The 20,506-nt window shown below is 42.9% G+C and overlaps 1 protein-coding gene across 3 annotated transcripts in view; it reads right to left on the bottom strand.

The window, feature by feature from the left end:
• Nucleotides 1-9,612: 9,612 nt before the first annotated feature.
• SNAP29 (synaptosome associated protein 29) overlaps nt 9,613-20,506 on the bottom strand; it is a 54,237-nt gene continuing 43,343 nt past the window's right edge. For all 3 annotated transcript variants that reach the window (XM_073629112.1, XM_073629109.1, XM_073629103.1), the window contains exons 3-6: nt 19,804-19,997; nt 16,889-16,974; nt 11,327-11,419; nt 9,613-11,061 (exon numbers count right to left, since the gene is read on the bottom strand). In XM_073629112.1, the coding sequence (XP_073485213.1) occupies nt 10,901-11,061; nt 11,327-11,419; nt 16,889-16,974; nt 19,804-19,997 (534 nt within the window). In that variant the 3' untranslated portion in view covers nt 9,613-10,900. The remainder of the gene's footprint in view (nt 11,062-11,326; nt 11,420-16,888; nt 16,975-19,803; nt 19,998-20,506) is intronic.

The raw sequence follows: 20,506 nt of genomic DNA, 5'->3' as shown, positions 1-20,506 counted from the left end.
TGGATGGAGCATCAGACCGATGCTGCAGCTGACCCCAGCGTCTCTGCACTGAGAACCGAGCCACCGAACACCGCCGATGGCACGTTTTTCACTCCTCCCCGAGCAGAGCGATGCTGACTATCAGTCAGCATCGCTCCTGGTCTGCTTCTCCACAGGGTATGTTTCCATCTTTTTAATACAAAAGTATTAAAAGACATTACAACATTTCTGGCGCAATATATGACTAAAATATTCAATGTTCAGTCTGCTTGTTGGAAGAGGAATTAAAAGTAACACTTTGCTGTGGACAATAATCAGCACTGGTTCATGTATGTGGTCACTATATTACTATTAAAAATGGGGTTGGAAAAAAAAAAAAAAAAAAAAGACATTTATGCTCACCTAGGTGGATGTTGCATCTAGCCCCAGCCGGCTCTGCACTGAGAGATCATAAACCGCTGTCAGTCACTGTCTATGTATCCAGCGCTCACTAAAGCGCTAGGCTGTGGAGTGGGCGGAGTTTGCATACTGACGTCATACTGTGGCCATTTCGAGATGTGGATGTTTCAATGCCTTGCAGTTTGTACAAGCGGATTGTGCCTTATTTGTGAGTGTATCTACTACTTTTTATATTATTTGAAATAGAGAGCACTAAATGTTGCTTTTTGATCTTGCATATAAAATCTAACGGGCAAGATGAACGGGGTTCTTGGAACCCAATTAACCGATTGAGCCCCGGAAGATTTTACTGCCTTCTTGATCAGAGCACTTTTTGCGTTTCGGTACTGTGTCGTTTTAACTCACAATTGTGTGGTCGTGCGATGTTGCACCCAAACAAAATTGACGTCCTTTTTTTCCCACAAATAGAGCTTTCTTTTGGTGGTATTTGATCACCTCTGCGGTTTTTATTTTCTGGGGTATAAACAAAAAAGAGTGACAGTTTTGAAAAAAACCTCTATTTTTAAATTTTTGCTATAAATAAATATCCCCAAAAATATAAATTTATAAAAAATGTTTTCCTCGGTTTATGCCGATATGTATTCTTCTACATATTTTTTGAAAAAAAAATAAAAAATAATCGCAATAAGCGTATATTGATTGGTTTGCGCTTAAGTTATAGCATCTACAAAATAGGGGATAGTTTTATGGCATTTTTATTATTATATTTGTAATGGCGGCTAGTAATGGCGGCGATCTGCGATTTTTTTATCGTGACATTGCGACATTATATCGCACACTATTTTGGGACCAGTCATTTATACAGCGATCAGTGCTATAAAAATGCACCGATTACTGTGTAAATGACACTGGTAGGGAAGGGGTTAACCACTAGGGGGCAATGAAGGGGTTAAGTGTGTCCTAGGGTGTGATTTTAACTGTGGGAGGGGATGGGCTTCAACTCACATGACAGCGATCACTGCTCCCGATGACAGGGAATAGTGATCTCTGTCATGTCACAAGGCAGAACGGGGAAATGCCTTGTTTACATAGCCACTTCACCATTCTGCGGCTCCCTGATACGATCACCGCGGGACCGGCGAACTCGCAGCGGGCACGTTTACACTGTACGCGGCGGCGCGCGTGCACCCGCTAGCCCCGGCAATTAAACGGAACGTACAGGTATGCCCATCGCTGCCATTGTGCCAACGTATATTGGCATGCAGCGGTCGGCAAGTGGTTAAGGAGCTTTTCACTAAAGGAGGTCTTTTGCATCCAGAGTATGGCAGGTGTCTTCATTATCCCCAAAGGGGACAGCTGCTGATTTTACTTTTTTATGAGGTGAGCAGCTTGTGAAACCATTGGTGGAGAGCACTTATAATTGTCTGCACTCGGGGTGAATTGATTTACCGCTGGAGTCCCTTCAATCAGTCACCATTTGCACGAACTTTTAAGACAAAAAATGTATTTTTCTTCACAGTCATTATAATAATATTATTGTATTCATATTATATATGTTTTGAGTCACTTAGTAGCACAGCACTGTTTTTTTTGGTATACATATTTTTGCAGGTGGAGTGAAATCACTTTAAGTGACAGCAGCTATTTTATTAATTATTCACATTGGGCCGATTGTCTTTTGCTTATTTTACTCAGACTAAGGTGTCTAGTCAAAATTGTTTTAAACTCTAAATTTACAAAGGGTCATACATTCTAATTAAATTAAATTTTAACCACTTCAATACAGGGCACTTAGACACCTTCCTGCCCAGACCAATTTTCAGCTTTCAGTGCTGTCGCAGTTTGAATGACAATTGCGTGGTCATCCAACACTGTACCCAAACTAAATTTGTATCCTTCTGTTCCCACAAATAGAGCTTTCTTTTGGTGGTATTTGATCACCTCTGCGGTTTTTATTTTTTGCGACACAGATAAAAAAAGACCGAAAATTCTGAAAAAAATAAAAGTTTTGCTTTTGTTTAAAAATTTTGTAAATAAGTAAGTTTTCTCCTTCACTGATGGGCACTGATAAGGCGGCACTGACGGGCACTGATAAGGCAGCAGCGATGAGGTGGCACCAATGAGCGGGCACCGACGATGGGCACTGGTAGGCGGCACTGATATGGAGCACTGATGGGCATTGACAGGCGGCACTTATGGGTGGCACTGGTGGGCACTGAAAGGCTGCACAGATGGGTTCTTATGGGTGGCACTGATGGGCACCGATACGCGGCACTGATGGGCATCCCTGGTGGCACTGGCAGTGGTAGGCATGGGAGTGGGCACTGATTGGCAGCTGCCTTTGCACAGATCAGTATTTCCCTGGGGGTCTAGGGGGCATACCTGGTGGTCCAGTGTGGCTGGTTTCCCTGGTGGTCCTGGGCGGCTTCCCTGGTGGTCCTGGGTAGGATCCGAGGGGGGGCTGTGCTGATAAACAATCAGCACAGACCCCCCCCTGTCAGGAGAGCAGCCGATCGGCTCTCCTCTACTCGCGTCTGTCAGATGCGAGTGAGGAAAAGCCGATCACCGGCTCTTCCTATTTACATCGTGATCAGCCGTGATTGGACACGGCTGATCACGTGGTAAAGAGTCTCCGTCAGAGACTCTTTACCTAGATCGGTGTTACGGGGTGTCAGATTGACACCCCGCAACAACGATCCCCAGGGACGCGCAGCGGCTCAATATCCTGAGGACGTCATATGACGTCCAGTCAGGATATTGAAACCACTTTGCCGACGTCATTCTGCTATATGGCGGGCGGCAAGTGGTTAAAAATATGTAAATCGTGTATGACAACATTTATAATTATACTCCTAATTTGAATTAGTGTTTGTTTTCAACCGAGTAGGGAAGGATTAGAAGATCTGTCAGATTTTTATAGCAGTTTATCTTTATTGGAGGATTCCCCTCACTTCCTATTGTCAATGAGACAGGAAAAAAGACTTAGACTTATCGGTGACGATATTTCTAAAAGTCTTTCAGAACAACCTTGAAGAGCGCAGCTCCACCCATTTTTCAGGAAACACATGCAGCCTTTAAATCCCTCCTCTTCCACCATGGCTTCAGTTATTGTGTGGTCTCCGACATACTAGTAAACAAAGCACAGAAAACCACCAAACAACCGTGATAGACACTTAAAGCCACTTCTAAGATAAACAAGGTAGGGAAGTAGCGGTTGTCCTAAAAGGCTCTTAGTTAGACTTAGAAATACCATCACCGTTAAGTCTAAGTCTTTCTCAAATCGCCTTTCAGGACAACCTTGGAGAGGATAACCGAGAAACTTACCCTAGGGTGGCACTAGTGCCTGCAGTACCTTCCTGCCGAAGGCTTGATCTGCGGCAGACAGCAAGTCCAACCTATAATATCGGATAAATGTCGAGTAGTTGGACCAAGTGGCAGCCTTGCAAATTTGTTCAGGTGTAGCACTGGCCCAGGAAACTGCCGTTTATCTCATAGAATGAGCAGCAATACCTGAGGGGGGTATTTCTCCCTTGGCCTTGTAGGCCTCCGTGATTGCCAATCTAAGTCATCTGCCCAAACGTGCTTTTGGAAGCTGTCTCCCCTTTATGTGAGCCTGAGAATATCACAAAGAGAGTTTTACCTTCTGAATTCTTTAGTGACTGTTAGAAAGTGTAACAAACATCTCACGTCCAGTGTATGAAAAGCTTCTCCTGGATTGGCAGTAGCTGAAGAGAAAGTGGGCAGGACTATATCCTGTGAGCTGTGAAAGGTCGAAGAAACCTTGGGTAGGAACGCTGGGTCTATTTGAAGGATCACTCTCTCTGACTGCCAGGGTCTGAAGCTCACTGACTCTTCTTGCCGACATGATGGCTACCAGAAAAATTGCTTCAAGAACCAAAGTTCTGTAAGTATGCTTCCTATAAGGGCTCAAACGGAACTCCCATGAGACCCTGTAAAACGACAGACAAATCCCAACTGGAAAAAACTTTCAGGGCTACTGGCCCATTTCCTGCAAGTGCCCTAAAAAAAAAAAAAAAAAAAAAAAAAAAAAAAATATAATCTTGAAATTAAGTCTTCTCCTCTATGAAAAAAAAAAAAAAAAAAAAATCGATAGAGCCACCACCTGGGTTTTCAGGGTGCTGGCTGCCAGTCCCTTCTCCATTCCATCATGGAGAAATTCTAAGACTGACACTAAACTTTTGACCTGGAGGCCCTTAGAAGTGCACCAGGAATTTAATTTTTTACAAACTTTCAGGTATATGGCCCGAGTTACCTCTTTTCTACTGGAAAGTAGGGTCTTTTAATCGGACAGTCTCTTGGCTTTCAGGGGGTCTTCCTCAGAAACCAAGTGGTTAGATGTAGTCGGTCTGCTTCCGGATGGTTCATCAACCCCTGCGTTAGCAGGTCTTTTCTGGGCATCAGCTTCTATGGAGGTTCTGTGGCTAGGTTTAGTAGTGTCGCGAACCAGGGCCTTTTTGGCCAGAAGGGAGTGAACAGGATGGGATTGGTATTTTCCTCCCTGAATTTCCTTAGAACCAGTGATATCAGGGAAAAGGCGTAGCACAGCTGGTAATGTCACGGATAGGCGAGAGCATCTATGCCTACTGCCTGGTCTTCTCGGTGGAGAGAGAAGAACTTCTGTACTTTAGAGTTCTGTTGGCTGGCGAACAGATCTATTTGAGGTTGCCCCCAAGCTTCGAAGATCATCAAGAAAACTTCTTGGTTCAGACTCCACTCTGCTTCCGCCAGCCTCCTTCTGCTGAGTAGGTTTGCTAGCAGATTCTGGGATCCCTTCAGATGGACTGCTGACAATGAGGCCACAGTCTGTTCTGCCCAGGTAAGTAGCTGACTGACCAGCTGTAGGAGCCCTCTGCTTCTGGTTCTTCCTCGTCTCAGCCACTGCAGTTGTATTGTCTGAGATAACCCGAACATGTTGTCCCCTTACCAATTGTTGAAAAGCTAGGAGACCGAGAAAAATTGCCTTCAGTTCCCACAAATTTGAGGACTTTTGGGCTTCCGCTTTGGACCAGGCCCCCTGAGAGGTTTGACCGTCCAGGTGGGCTCTCCAGCCCCAAGAACTCGCATCTGTTGTTAGACGTTTGTCTAGGGGAAAGATCTTTTGCCAAGTTAGTTGAATTCCTCCACAACCAGAGCGCCCGCTTTACATTTGAGGCAAGTTAGATCTGTTTTTCTAGCGGCTCCTGGTGTGAACATCTTTGTAAGATATTCATCTGGAGGGGTCTGAAATGTAATCTGGCCCACTGAATAACTGGAATTGATGCCGTGAGAAGGCCTAAGACTGCCATGGCTTATCTGACTGACACAGAGATTAGTTTGAACCTGTCTCACCACAGACTGGATCTTCTCCCTCTTCTCCTGTGGCAGAAAAACTTTGAATCACCGAGTTTATGGTATAGCCCAAGACCTTCATCTCCTGCGTGGGCTCTAGATTTGATTTCTCTCGTTTCAAGAGCCACCCTAAGTCCTTGAGCTGAGCCTAAGACACCTGGAGATTTGTCAAGACTTGTTCTTTGGAGTCTGCGAAAAACAGGTCATCCAGATATGGGATGACTAAAATCCCTCTCCGCTTCAGAGGTTCCAGAGCTTCCACCATTATCTTTGTAAAGATTCTGGGGAGGACGAAAGTCAAAACGGCAGAGCTCTGAATTGGAGATGCCAGACTGAGGTCCCCAAGTTGAGGGCCAGATGTAGAAAGCATTGGGAAGCCTGAGTTTTCGGAACATGTAAATAGGCGTCCCTTAGATCTAGGGATGCCATGAAACAGTCTGGAGTCAGTAATTTCGTGATTGAATAGATCGTGTCCATCCTTAAAATGTTTGTAGCGGATCGATCTGTTCAGAATCTTTAAAAGTTCAGAATCAACAGATACTTAACCGAGTTATCTATGACGGTCCTAATATCACTCGGTCCTTACAAGATCCTATACCCCGTGCTGTATTGTTATTCAGTACTAAAAGTGCCTCCCTAGCTCTACTCCCTTTGGAGCTACCCAACTAACTACTTTGTTCCACTGACATAAAATATGGCAAACCATCATACAGGTAAACTACCCCTATAATGACAACTCCGGCAAAGGCTCACAGCTCCCCCATCCAAGCACAGTTAGAGCCCGATAGGGGTGTTTGGATATCAGGGGAGCATGCACAAGTTAACCTGGCTTTAACCCTTACTAGATACACATACTGGACCTCATTCCTTACCCCAATAGCCAACAGTGGAGAAATCTTCTTACCACACGTGACGACTTCTTTCTACGTTGCTTTATTTGGTTTGGTTCTTTATAGTATATGTGTAGTCTATCGATTACTGTACTTCTTATATTGTACTGAAATAGTTCTGTCAACATTCAAACCGTGCTGTCCATATAACATCTCAATGCTGTATTGTATTTTCCTTGTTATATTGAAATCTTCAATAAAAAGCAAATGTAAAAAACAAAAAAAAAAAAAAAAACAACACAGATACTTCCCCGAAAGCTTCTTCACCAGGAAGATATGGGAATAGAAGCCTCGGCCTTCCTGACTTTTTGGGCAATGGATAATCACTTCTTGTTGAATCAGATCCTGCAGCAGGCTCATCATTGCAGAAGATTTTTCCTGATCCATTGGCAGGGCTGTAACATAGACTCTGCTCTGAGGTGGCTCTGAAAACTCCAGACTATATCCCCAGGAGATGACGTTTTTCACAAACAGGCTTGTAGTTTTGTTGCACTGTAGGTGAAAGGCAGACAATCTTCCCCAAACTGGGGTAAGACTGTCATTTGTTTTTAGGGGGCTGGTCTGGGGGAGATCTGAAGAGAACTCCTCCTCTTACCTTAGCCCTTTGGGAGACACAGCGGCTCTTGTGGTCTTTATTTTTGTGGGATCGTTGAACAGCACAAAAATTCTTTTTGATGGGTTCTTTCTTCTTGGAAGGGAAAGCCTTTTTTCTTGTCGGGTGTCCTGTCCAAGACTGCTTCAAGGTCTGGACCAAAAAGATCACCAGAAAAAGGTAAGCCGCACAGCTCAATCTTGGAAGCTGTGTCACCAGACATGTCTGGCTGAATTCACCAGTGTTGACGACATCCTAATTCAGCAAATGCATCAGCCATGTACTTTATGCCTTCAGTATCATTGGAAAGGACTCCAAAAGATCTTTCCGTGATGTGCCTGCCTCTACGTGGCTTTTGAGCTTCTCTACCCAGCATTCAAGGTTCCTTGCAACAACTGTGGAAGCCATAGCGGGTTTGAAGCTGGCTGATGTGGAATCCCACGCTTTTTTCAGGAGGGAGTCTGCTCTTTTATCCATCGCATCCTTCAGCACCCCCACGTCCTCGAATGCTAGATCTGTGCGTCGGGAAACCTGCGAGAATGCAGCATCTACCCGTGGTTTCTTATTCCATACCTCTGACTCCTTATCTTCGAAGGGAAACCTTCTCCTAAGGGTCTTGGAAAAGAAAAAGGCCTCTCTCAGAGTCCTTCCATTCCTTCTTTACCTTCTCCCAGAGGATTCTATGGACTGGGAATACTCTGTTTAGTGTCATCCAGTCCTTGGTACATTTTGTCATGAACCGACAGTTGCATCGTCTCCTCCTGGATTTTGAGGGTAGTGTAGATCGCTCTCAGAAGGTCGTCCACTTTCTCCAAAGATAGCTTGTACCTAGAGGCTCGGCTATCGTCTTCCTCCTCATCTGAATCCCTGAGGGAGGGAAGAGTACTTGCCCCCTCATCACCTGAGTCCACAACCTCCAGTGCTCTGGAGGAGGATGCCCTCGGGCTGGATGGTGGATGCTGGGGCTCAACCTGGACTGTTGGGCTCTGTAACAAACAAATGGCCCCTGCCCCCACCTATAACTGGCCTTCACAGCAAGGAGCACATGGAAGGGCAATCACATGAAAGACAAAAACAGAACATTCCATAGCTCAACTCACCAGTCTGCCAACTGACCAAATAAACCTGTCCAACAGTCTGCGTTAAAAACAGGGGTTTAGTTAGCATGCATTTGCAAACGCATGCATAAGCTGCAAGGCCTCTTCACGGCACCCTATGTGTGCTTGCAGTCCTAACGCTACTGAATTTATAAGCGTCTCCACAATGGAAGCACAGGTATTAAATGGATAATGAGGGGCAGGTGGGCCTGGAGGCAGCCCACCTGCCCCAACCTTTTGTTTCCACTTGACCCTCCCTTCTAGATCGTAAGCTCTAACGAGCAAGGCCCTCTGATCCCTCCTTATTGATTTGTATTGTAAGTGTACGGCCTGCCCTCATGTTGTAAAGCTCTGTGCAAACTGTTGGCGCTATATAAATCCTGAATAATAATAATAATAATAATAATAATTTGCCAATGCCTAGTGCACAGCTAGACCACCACCAGACAGAAAGGAAACAGTGCCCTGAGCAGTGCAATCAACAGCAACTATCCAGTCCACACTGCAGGGTGCGAATGAAGTAACCTCTGACCATGCAGCACAGGCTCCCTGCAGGGAGGATCCAACAAAACAGCAAAACATAAACCCATATGGATCAGAATAAAGGCACCACTGTACCCCTCTTACCTGGGCCTGACCGGTGCTTGGGGCACCTGCTTCCGCCGTGGCTGTCAGTCTCTCCTCCATCATTGGCAGAGAACACAGCGGGGTACTGAGAAACCATCTGGTTTTTTAATTCTCCTGGTCCCGGTGTCATCAACGAGGGCCAGAAGTGCCTGTCGGACCCGCCCCCCTGGTCTCTGCGTTCCAGGTGATTGGAACCACTAGCGCCACGCCCCCACAGGAAGCCATGTCAGCAGACATGACGTCACCCACCGGCTGGGACCCGGAACCGACATGCGGGACATGCCGCTGACCAGCAGTGGCACCCGCCCAGCCACCAGAACCATGCCAGCGGACCCCGGGCACACTGAAGCTGTGCCTCCTGCGGGCACTTGCATCCCCTTTGTTGGGGGGGGGGGGGATTTGCTGGCATGGTCACTGCAAGAAGACACAGCGGTAAGCCTACACCCTCCACCTTGGAGAGAGCGCAGCTCCCTGGTTCCAGCATGCGCTTCCACCATGGCGGAGAAGACACAATAACTGAAGCCATGGTGGAAGAGGAGGGATTTAAAGGCTGCATGCATTTCCTGAAAAATGGGCGGAGCTGCGCCCTCTCCAAGGTTGTCCTGGAAGGCGATTTGAGAAAAATCCCGTGGGGAAAAATGTTGCACTAAAAACACCTTCTTTTAGTAAGGAACGTTAGAACCTTTGTCTGTTCTTTATTGCTCTTAACATTTCTGTTCCAGTGACAATGGCTTGAGGTGAGCAGAAATGTTCATAACACAATAAGCAAAATACATCTGGAGTTACATTTTAAGAAAGCAGGAGACTGATGTCTCAGATTTGTAGAAATATCTGTAGTCCTAGAGTAGCTGGATGATAACCACTGGCTATTGTCCAAATTTCAGTACGGTCAAGGAGACAGGAAAAATCTCCAATGAGGACAAGGGTAGAAATAAAAAAAATAAATACATTCTTTTAGTAAGGAAGGGTAGAACTTTGCTGGGTCTTTATTACTCTCACCACTTTGATTCCAGTGACACTGGCTGGAGGAAAGCAGAAATTTTCATACTAGGGAACCAGACAGCAAAATACACCTGGAGATACACTTAAAATAAGCAGACCTATTTGCAGTGATTGTTGCAGTCCTACGGTAGCTAGATAACCACTGGCTGCTGCGGTCTAAATGAAAGGGTGATTTCTATTCTGCTTCCAGCTTTGTTTCCAATAACTGATCAGACTTCCCCAATTGTTCTTGATTATAGATTATTGCAGGAGCTGGTATGTAGGATTTTAAATTGGTTTACATTTGTTGCAAAGGTCAACATGTCACATATGACCTATTGCAAATTTACAGATTGCCAGTGCATAAGAGTTACCAGCCTTACTGATAAAGTAACTTAATAGGTAGAACAGCTTATTACAATACACAGTAAATATCTGTTTTAACAATATCTGAATTCATGGATATCACGTGTTCCACAAAAGGTTCACTGTGCAGGTATGGAAGAACATCAAAGAGGCTCCTGTATTTGCTCCACTAACAAGAAAATGTTGTTCTATAAAATTTAAAGTACATTGCGTGTACACACAGAAAACTTTTATGCATTCCAAATCCTTAAAGCTGGATTAACACCACTTTCGTTTGTTTCAGCGCCTGTTGCGTGGACATGCTGTGATGATGGTCAACTGAGGCTATTGGAAACCATGAATTTTAGTTTTTCATTGCTTTAGGGTGTTGATCAATGCAGCCCAAGGCATGTGGTGCGATTGGGCCCTCAAATAAATAAATCCTATACATGGAAAAGCCTCTCATGGATACTACATCATAAGTATTTATAGTATATCGCATGCAGTCTCATTGGGGATACAGCTAGGTGTTCTGTCCCCAGCTGAAAGCTATAAAAACCAAGAGACATGAAAATCTGCTGTATAAAAACCTGCAAAGAGCTACATTTTAAATGATTTGGAGTGCATATGTTAAGATACTCTCAAAGTTCATCCCGAATCCGTTTATCTGTAGTCTTGATGTTCAAGTCCAGTTTATCAATTTTGCCTCCCAAACGACCAATTGTATCATCTTGTTCATCAATCTCAGACTGTAACCCCATGGCAAGGTTTTTCAACCGACCTAAGCCAAGAGACAGGTCATCTGGAATAGAGATGCGATTAGGTTACATAATATGTGGGTGTTTAAACAACTTTCTTTACTTAGGCAAGTCTTACTTAGGTCATTACTTGGGTAAGTGAAAAGACTGAACTGACACACATTTTCTCAAACATTTTGTTATAGTGTTTGGCTCAGTCACAAATATTCCAAAAAGGTAAACGTTTTTTATATTACTAATTTATTCTTGAATTGCTAATAAACTGTAAGGACAATACAGAATCATATTAGTGCAAAAGAAACAACTTACCTAAATTATCATCAACTTTCTTATGGTAGTCTTGAAGAAACTGGTTTTTGTGTGTATATCCAGAACTTGCTGCACCCACATTACTGCTAGAATCTACAAGAAAAGGAAAATGTACTTTTATTATAAAAAAAAAAAAAAAAAAAAAAAAATTTTCTTTGAAAAATAAGTTTAGTTAATCAAATCTAGGAAAGAAAGTTTTAAACTATCTTGTTTTCTGTGTAGATGTGCTGTACTAGGTCAGCAATGTGGTTGCTGTAAACACAAAGCACTCTGACAGCGGTGATGGGACTAAAAACCGGCACATCCCTTAGTAAAAGCACCACACAGTAAACACTTTACACAGCCACACATTTAACCCTTTGATTGCACCAGATGTTAACCCCTTCCCAGCCATTAGTACAGTGTCAGTGTATATTATTTGCACTGATCACTGTATTGTCACTGCTGAGGTCAGTTGCAGTTAGCCAGTTCCCATAAAAGTGTCAGTTAGTGTCAGACTGTCCGTTGCAGTCCCGCTATAAGTCACTGATCACCGCCATTACTAGTAAAAAATAAAATAATCATTAGATAGATAGCTATAGTATCTCACAAAAGTAAGTACACCTCTCACATTTTTGTAAATTGTTTTAGTATATCTTTTCATGTGACAACACTGACGAAATTACACTTTGCTACAATGTAAGGTAGCGAATATCGATATCTATCTATCTATCTATCTATCCACACACACACACACATATCTATATACATATACACATACATCTGTAGTGACTACTGTTCAGTGATGGGGAGTAGTGGAGGGGGACTGGAGCCATTAGAGCAGGGAGGCCCTCGTTGACTGGCCCAGATGAATCTGGGTGTCCAGGAAAGCAGGAGACTTGTCTGAAAAACTCTCATACAGAACTACAGATATGGGACCGCCTTGAAGGCAGACACCATAAGACCCAGAGCCTGGATTTGAGGCTAACCCGAAGAGGAGCGGCACAAAATGATAATTTGTGTACCCCACCAAAAAGCAAAGTAACCGCTGATGTCCCTCGTAGATAGGAATGTGCAGGTATGAGGTATGCATCCTTGGATGTTTACGGAAATCAAAAGAACACACTACTGAACGCATGGATTCCATGTTTTACTTCTGCACCTGCACAAAGCAATTCAAAGCCAAGTCCAAAATCGGGTGAACCCCATCCTTTTTTGGAACCGTGAACACGCTGGTGCAAAAACCTCCGGAACCATTTAAGCTTGGGCACAGGACCCATTGCTCCTTGGCACAGCAGATCCTGCACTGCTCTGCACAGGGCCTAAAAGGCATGATGGCAGAAGGCAAAAGATTGGGAGGGAAAAAGTTTCCCTGTCAGATAAGAAAGAAATTCTATCCTGTTACAACCAGACCCACTTGCCTGTAAAAGGGTGGGGACAAAACTTCATACAAAAGAGGACTTGCCCTTGCTTGGTAGACTTGTGCATCCAGGAGCGCTTGGCGCCATTTGCTGGGTCCTTGAAGGCCATTGAAACCTCGTCCGAGGAGCCAGGGGAACGAAAAAGTTCAATAGCCTTCTTGGTCTGTGGGAGGAAGGTACTGTTGCCTCCAGTGAGGCTCTTGATACTGTCATGCAAAGGTAGAAATGAAGAGACGGTCTCCCTGGAATGGCAGATCTGCCAAGGCCTTTTTAGAAGTGTGACCAGCAGACCAACATTTGATCCAAAGCACCCACCGAAGCACCACCCCAGAGAAGTAAAGCTTGGAAAGGAGCGGAGCAGCATTCAAGGAGGCATCACATTAGTATTTCAGGCACTAGACCAATTGGCTTACCAGATCCACGTACACCAAACTTTGCTGCACAACCTTGTTCTATTAAAGTCTAAACCTTTTTCTGACACTTGTTTCTTACAAACTTAAAATCAGTACTTTTTGCTAGAAAATTACTTGGAAACCCCAAACACTAATTCACTAATATATATATATATATATATATATATATATATATATATATATATATATATATATATATATATATATATATATATATATACACACTGTATATCAGAGACCCTAGGGAATAAAATGGCAATTTTTGCAATATTTTATGTCACACTGTATTTGCACAGTGGTCTTTCAAACGCAATTTTTCAGGAAAAAATACACTTCAATGAATTAAAAACAAAAACAAAACAGTAAAGTTAGCCCAATTTTTTTGTTTAATGCGAAAGATGATGTTGACGCAGCGAGAATTGTGTTCTATCTCCTAAGCAAAAAACAAAACAAAACAAAAAAAAAAAAAACACTTAGTTACTTTTGAATGTGCATATATTTGTTTAAAACTGTTTTTTTTTTGGTTTACATTTCTTCAGTTGGCTTCCTGGTTTCTGGCCTAGGCTAAAATAATGTCATACATCCCTGGAGTCCTCATGGGCATTTTTTAAAATTTTTTATTTCATTTGGAGGATGGTTTTCTCAGCTAACCACACCCTCCTGCTTGCATGCCTGACCTAAGGGCACATAGATTCCTGAAAGTGAATACTACATAAAACATCTGCCCTTGCTTACTAAAGCATGGAGACAGATGATTGGGTGAGTTGCATTTTTAATTTTCAAAAGTTATTTATTTAAGGTACTTCTATAGCGCAGTCAATTTACGCAGCGATTCACATATATATATTGCTTATTCACATCAGTCCCTGCCCTCAAGGAACTTACAATCTAAGGTCGCCAACTCATTAACCACTTGCCGACCGCCGCATGTACATATACGTCAACACAATGGCACGGACAGGCAAATGGGCGTACAGGTACGTCGGATGAAATTTGCCGGCAGCGCGCGACCCTGCCGCAAGCTCCATGAGCGTGATCGCGGGTATACCCGCGATTGTCTCACGGAGAGGAAGAACGGGGAAATGCTGATATAAACAAGCATTTCACCGTTCTGCCTAGTGACACTGACAATGATCACTGTAATTGGGAGCGGTGATCAGTGTTGTGTCACAAATAGCCCATCCCCCCCACAGTTAGAACACATCCCTAGGACACACTTAACCCCTGCAGCGCCCCCTCCTGGTTAACCCCTTCACTGCCAGTCACATTTACCCAGTAATCAATGCATTTTTAATCACACTGATCGCTGTATAAATGTGAATGGTCACAAAAAAGCACCAAAAGTGTCCGATCTGTCTGCCATTGTTGCAGTCTCGATAAAAAAAAAAAAAAAAAAAAAAAAAAAAAAAAAAATTATTAATAAAAATGCCATAAAACTATCCCCTATTTTGTAGACGCTATAACTTTTGCGCAAACCAAATGCTTATTGCGTTTTTTTTACCAAAAATATGTAGAAGAATACGTATCGGCCTAAACTGAGGGAAAAAAAAAAAAATGTTTTTTTATATATTTTTTGGGGATATTTATTATAGCAAAAAGTAAAAAATATTGCTTTTTTTTTCAAAATTGTCGCTCTTTTTGTGTTTGTAGTGCAAAAAATAAAAAACAGCAGAGGTAAAAAAATACCACCAAAAGAAAGCTCTATTTGTGGGGAAAAAAAAAAAAGAAGACATCAATTTTGTTTGGGAGCCACCTCACACGACCACGCAATTGTCAGTTAAAGCGAAGTAGTGCAGAATCGCAAAAAGTGCTCTGGTCTTTGGCCAGCCAAATGGTCCGGGGCTTAAGTGGTTAAATAGTGTTTTTAGTTTGTGGTGTTCAGATACATGTCACAATCTAGCCTGCAGATTTCTGTTTGTGAAATTCATACATCCTTACTGCAGTGTTATTCTAGATCTGTGACTCAATTTCACATGTGTTGCTTGGCTTCTCTGTTCACCTATTGGCGTCACCTGCTCCACTGTGGATTTATATCCTTTTCCCTTCTATTTCTTCCTGAGTCACCTCCTTTTTTTTTCCCCTATATACTGTATACATGTGCTCAGTGTTGTGCTCCTTGCCCGAGCAAGTTCACAGTTCTCGGAGCTCCTGTTTGCCTTATTACTTGTCTATCCTGTGCCTGACTACCCGTGTACCGACCCGGCTTTATTTAACCCACTACTTGTTTGCTGCCTGTCCTGACCTCAGACTCCAGTATTTCACGTTTCTCCTTCTGTTTTCAATTCTGCACGCGCAAGTGTTCTCCGCATCCTCAGCTGGGCTTACCTGGGGGCCATGATCTGGTTTCAGCTTACTGCAAGCTCATCCCCACCATCAGAGGCTCTGCTGAGGAATCAGGCTGGGGCTTAGACTTTGCGCTCTGGGGAACTATGAGTTGGCGATCCACAAGGGCTCGCTACCTCAGACGCTTGACAATACAGTTAAGTTCTGCTTTAAGACACATCCAACACAAAGCAGGACATTGTAAACCTAATAAAAACAGTTCAAGCTATAGCAGGGGATCAGTAACAAACCGTGAGATTAGGCTGAAAGGAACGATCAGGTGAACGTTGCGAGTACTTTTCACTTTTTAATCTTATATATTTTAGTAATGCTATTGTGTTTTATAATTTTTCTGTAAAGACCTGCAGATTTCTTTTCAATTAAAGGAAATTTTAAAATTGTTAAAAGTACAGCGAAAGCTTGTTTGGCTGTACTTCTCCTATGGATTACAGGAGTGCAGTTCGTTTTGCACTCCTGTTACCCATTTTCAGCAGAGAGCGGGCTGAAGTCCGCCCTCTGCTGACGTCAAAGAAGTCGGTCCAGGCTCCGCATCATTACGACCACGGAGTCGGGATCTTCTAGATCCCTGGACCGACACCCAGCTCAGGCTCTCAGCGAGCTGCTGAGAGCCTGAGCCGGATGTCCCCGTCCCCTCCACAGCCCAGCGCTCCAGTGAGCGAGGAGGAGGCAGAGCATTGAGCTGTGACTGACAGTCAGCAGCTCTCTGCTCACAGAGCTGTGAGAACCGAGTGATCGGCAGTGTTCGATCGCTCAGTTCTCAGTATAGAGGCGCCGGGGGACTGATGCTGCATCCACCTAGGTAAGCAAGTATGATTCTTAAAAAAAAAAAAAAAATAAAAAAAACCCATACTTCTCTTTTAAGTTGAATCTCAAAAAAAAAAAAAAAAAAAAAAAAAAATAATATAAATATATATATATATATATATATATATATATATATATATATATATATATATATATATATATATATATATATATATATATATATATATATATATATATATATATATATATATATATCCTCTTCTGAAGAAAGCTACAATAATTTAAACTATGTTTCATTCCTGTGTGCCATGGCAGCAAGGGTCAGACATTTCTTAAAGTTTAGAATTGCTACAAGAGTCTGTAAAGGGTGTGCATTTCCTTTTAAACAAGTGGTGGTGGCTACAGTTTGGTGTGTAAAGGGATAACTGCGGAGTTAACTGATCCCAGTGATGATCACTTATAGTCGTCTGCTGGTGATAAAATTGTTGTCCAGGGAGTTGGAAAATCTCTGCGCAGACTGAAGCTGGGAGCGCAATTATCACATTATGACAGCAACAGTGGATTTTGAGACTGCCCCATCACATTCTAAGGTTTCTTACTGGACCAACAAATCACATCAGTCTTGTTGTTTTGTAACATACCCAATGTGTCACGTTTCAGGAGGTTTGGATGAGTAGCTTGATATCTGTCCTCTTGCTCTTTGCTGCTTGCAATTGCTTCTTGTAATCTAGAAAAAAAAAAAAAAAAAAGTCAGCTTTAAATACTGAAATGTTCAGTATTCATTATCTAGACCTGATCTGGAAAGGGGGGGGGGTTGATACACACTGTAGATATCACCCTGCCAAGGAATAGAGTAGGTGGTCATACCATATTGTCTTTGAATAAAACAAATCACAGAGCGTCCTTTTTACAATCACTACTGTATGATGGCTGACAGTATCGGGTTGACTTACTAAAACTGGAGAGTGCAAAATCTGGTGCAGCTCTGCATAGAAACCAATCAGCTTCCAGGTTTTTTTTTTTTTTAAAACTTAACTAACCAAGCCGAATTCAGAAGTCGATTGGCTTCCATGCACAGCTGCACCAAATTTTTTGCACTCTCCGGTTTTAGTAAATCAGCACCAATCTGTCACTCCTCGTGATACAATGTATAAAAACCACCTAGCCGGTTTTGCATATTGGTTTGGTAGCTGAATGGAGTGCAGCACATCTAGCAATACTCATGAAAGTTGGGGGACTGCTTTGCTTTGTCCCTCATTAACCACCTTTTCATTCTCTGCATTGTCTATGACCTTGGTGCCCAACAAGCTGACTGCATGCGGCCTGCTATCACTTAGATTGTGGTCCATTGTGCTCCAGGTATCTTCTGGGCCTCTGCTCCCGCTTTAAAGTGCAAGCTGAATGCTCATTTCAAAGTATTTAAACATGCTTGCAATAATCCATAAGCGAGCAACTAGACCCAACAAGTAGCCCACCAACACTTATTGTGCAGCCCACTGTGCTACAGACTCTTAAAAGGTTTGGAGCACAGTGGGCTGCATGCCCACTGACAGGGGCTTTGCCAAGATCCTACTATTGACTTTGACACAGGAGAATTGTGCGAGTACGTTGGCTGCTTCTCTAATGCCGCAAACATGCGGTCGGATTTTCCGACGGGAAATGTTCAATGGGAGCTTGTTGTCGGAAATTCCGACCGTGTGTAGGCTCCAGCAGACATTTTTCGTCTGAATTTCCGACAAACAAAATTTGACATCTGGATCTCAAATTTTCCAACAACAAAATCCGTTGTCGGAAATTCCTTTCATATCCGACGCATAAAATTCTATGCATGCTCGGAATCAAGCAGAAGAGCCGCACTGGCTATTGAACTTCATTTTTCTCAGCTCGTCGTACCTGTTGTACGCCACCGCGTTCATGATGATCGGAATTTCCGACAAGATTTGTGTGACCGTGTGTATGCAGGACAAGTTTGAACCAACATCCGAAGGAAAAAAAAAACATGGATTTTGTTGTCGAAATGTGCGATCGTGTGTACGCGGCATTACAGTGAGCTGGGGTGTAAATCAAAATAAAAAAGCACCGCAAGACACACACTGCACAAGTAATCATGCAATGTAGTGCATGGTTAAGATAACAAAAACAGTAGCACAACCCCATAGTGTAGCATTAAAACAAAATATATGACCCTGGGTTGATTACAGATTGCAGTTCCAGTGATTGGAAAGCGAGCGCCCTTCTCTGGTCTACTAGCTGCAGCTTCTAGATTTAGCTATGTTTAGCACTGTGGGCTATCCTATGCAAACTTTTTTAACAGCGTTGGTACACATCATCAGTATAGTCATTTACCAATCTTTTTCCACAATTTTTCATTTGGTACTTTTTACCCATTTTGAGCCTGACCAGTTCTGAGCACTGTAGTTTCTCTGGGCTTGCAAGCTCATTCACGCACAGTACGAAGTTTTACCATGCATTGATACAACGCATATTTATGAAAACTAAACTATTGTACACCCCTCTTAACATGTCCGGAGGTGCAGTTGAAGCCCCCTATATTCAACAAAGTTAAAAAAACGCTAATCTTAGAAATAAGAAAAAAGGCAGTAAACACCTGATCATGCCAGTCCCTTTTATGGAAGAATGTTTTCCTGTTTCTAACGACCATGCTAGATACAGAAGCAAATCCATCCTTCAGCATGGTCAGTTTGCATCTTTTCTTCCTCCTTTTGAGCTAAAGCATGTCAGGCTAACTGAAGACACATTACTGCAGCCACTGACACTGGCTAGAATCACAGCCCAAGGATGCCCAAAAGGTCTCCAACGGAGTGAAAAAATTCCTGGGGAGCTAAGATGTCAACAGAACCAAAATTACCTAGGCCCGGTTCACATCTATGGTTTCCGGTGGCTGCATTTGCTCGGGAACAGCAGCTCGTTCATTTGAATGGGCTGCTATATCTCCCAAAAAAACAGGTAAAGAGTCTGTGCACTTTTCCCAAAAGTGCGGCTGCAGGGAAACCGCATAGTGCGTGGGGCTGCCAGTAGGATTAATAATACCCCCACTCATCTTCTAAGCAACAGCACATTTTTCTCTGCCGGTGTGGGAAGGCGTGTGATTACAAGCCCTCCCACACCCGCTCAGATGTGAAGCTAGCCTTATTAAGTTTTTGTCCCGGTTCCTGGAGCTTAAAGAAAAAAAAGGAACCAATCCTTAATAAAAGTGAGAAAATAAAAAAGGTATTTACAGTTTTAAACTTTTTGCCTACTATGCATAAATTAAAAACAGTGTAAGGTCTGATATGATGATTTGGAAATATGACTTTACAAAATACTTTATTCAAGTGTGAATTCCTAAATGCATAGCCAATTGAAATTTACTTTGCTAAAGCTAGACCAATACCAGATTAACTTTGGTTGGCAGCTATAGGTAACTGCACTTAGAATATTGGTATTTACAGTGTAAAGACACTTTCAGTTATGGCAGGATCATATTTTAAAAAGATTTGATTATTAGATAAGGAGTTCATTAAACTACAGGCAAACAGAAGAAAGAGTGATTTACTTGTTGCTAGCCTTGTAATCATATGCTCCATTTTGTGGGTGTGTCTCAGCAGGTTTGGCTCTGAAATAGTTGGTGAAACCACTGAAAATGCTTTTTATGCTACTAATATGCCTCTGACTGATCTTCATATCTTGTTCCATTTTATCCACCATTTTTTCTGTGCGTTTTAAGGCCTCTCCCTGACGCATTAGTTCCTGAACATAGAAATAAAAAAAATAAAGAATATGTAAACCAAATCACCAAGATTTCATATATCCTTTAACATGGTAACGTCAAAAGTCAAGTTTAAATATTTGTAAATCTGTAGCTTTCAACCTGCCACAAAGGATGCAACACTCAGACCCTGTCTTCCAACTGCGCTCCTACTTTGCCCATCGTAAAACCAAGACTACTGATAGATACTACAAGTGGCCATTTCAACATACATTAGAAAGGCACAGTGCACTGTTGTCACCGTTCAGAAACTTGCCCAAAATTAAATGGCAGAAAAAACCCCCCAATAAAGATGCAAACCAATGGCAGGCTGACAGATGCTGTGGCTGTACGCATTTAAGTGCACATCCTGGATGCAAACTGGGCCACTCATACATTTCTATATGCATATTATCGCTCAGATCCGCTGTTACATGTGTACAATTATGGTGTCGGTCATTGATTTGTAAAGGCTATTGGCCGTGGCTGTAAGCAAAGATCTGTGGCTCCA

Source organism: Aquarana catesbeiana, linkage group LG01 (assembly GCF_042186555.1).
Source record: "Aquarana catesbeiana isolate 2022-GZ linkage group LG01, ASM4218655v1, whole genome shotgun sequence".
Lineage (NCBI taxonomy): Eukaryota > Metazoa > Chordata > Amphibia > Anura > Ranidae > Aquarana > Aquarana catesbeiana.
Note: the sequence above shows the minus strand (reverse complement) of the source record. Positions and strands in the feature narration are given on the sequence as shown.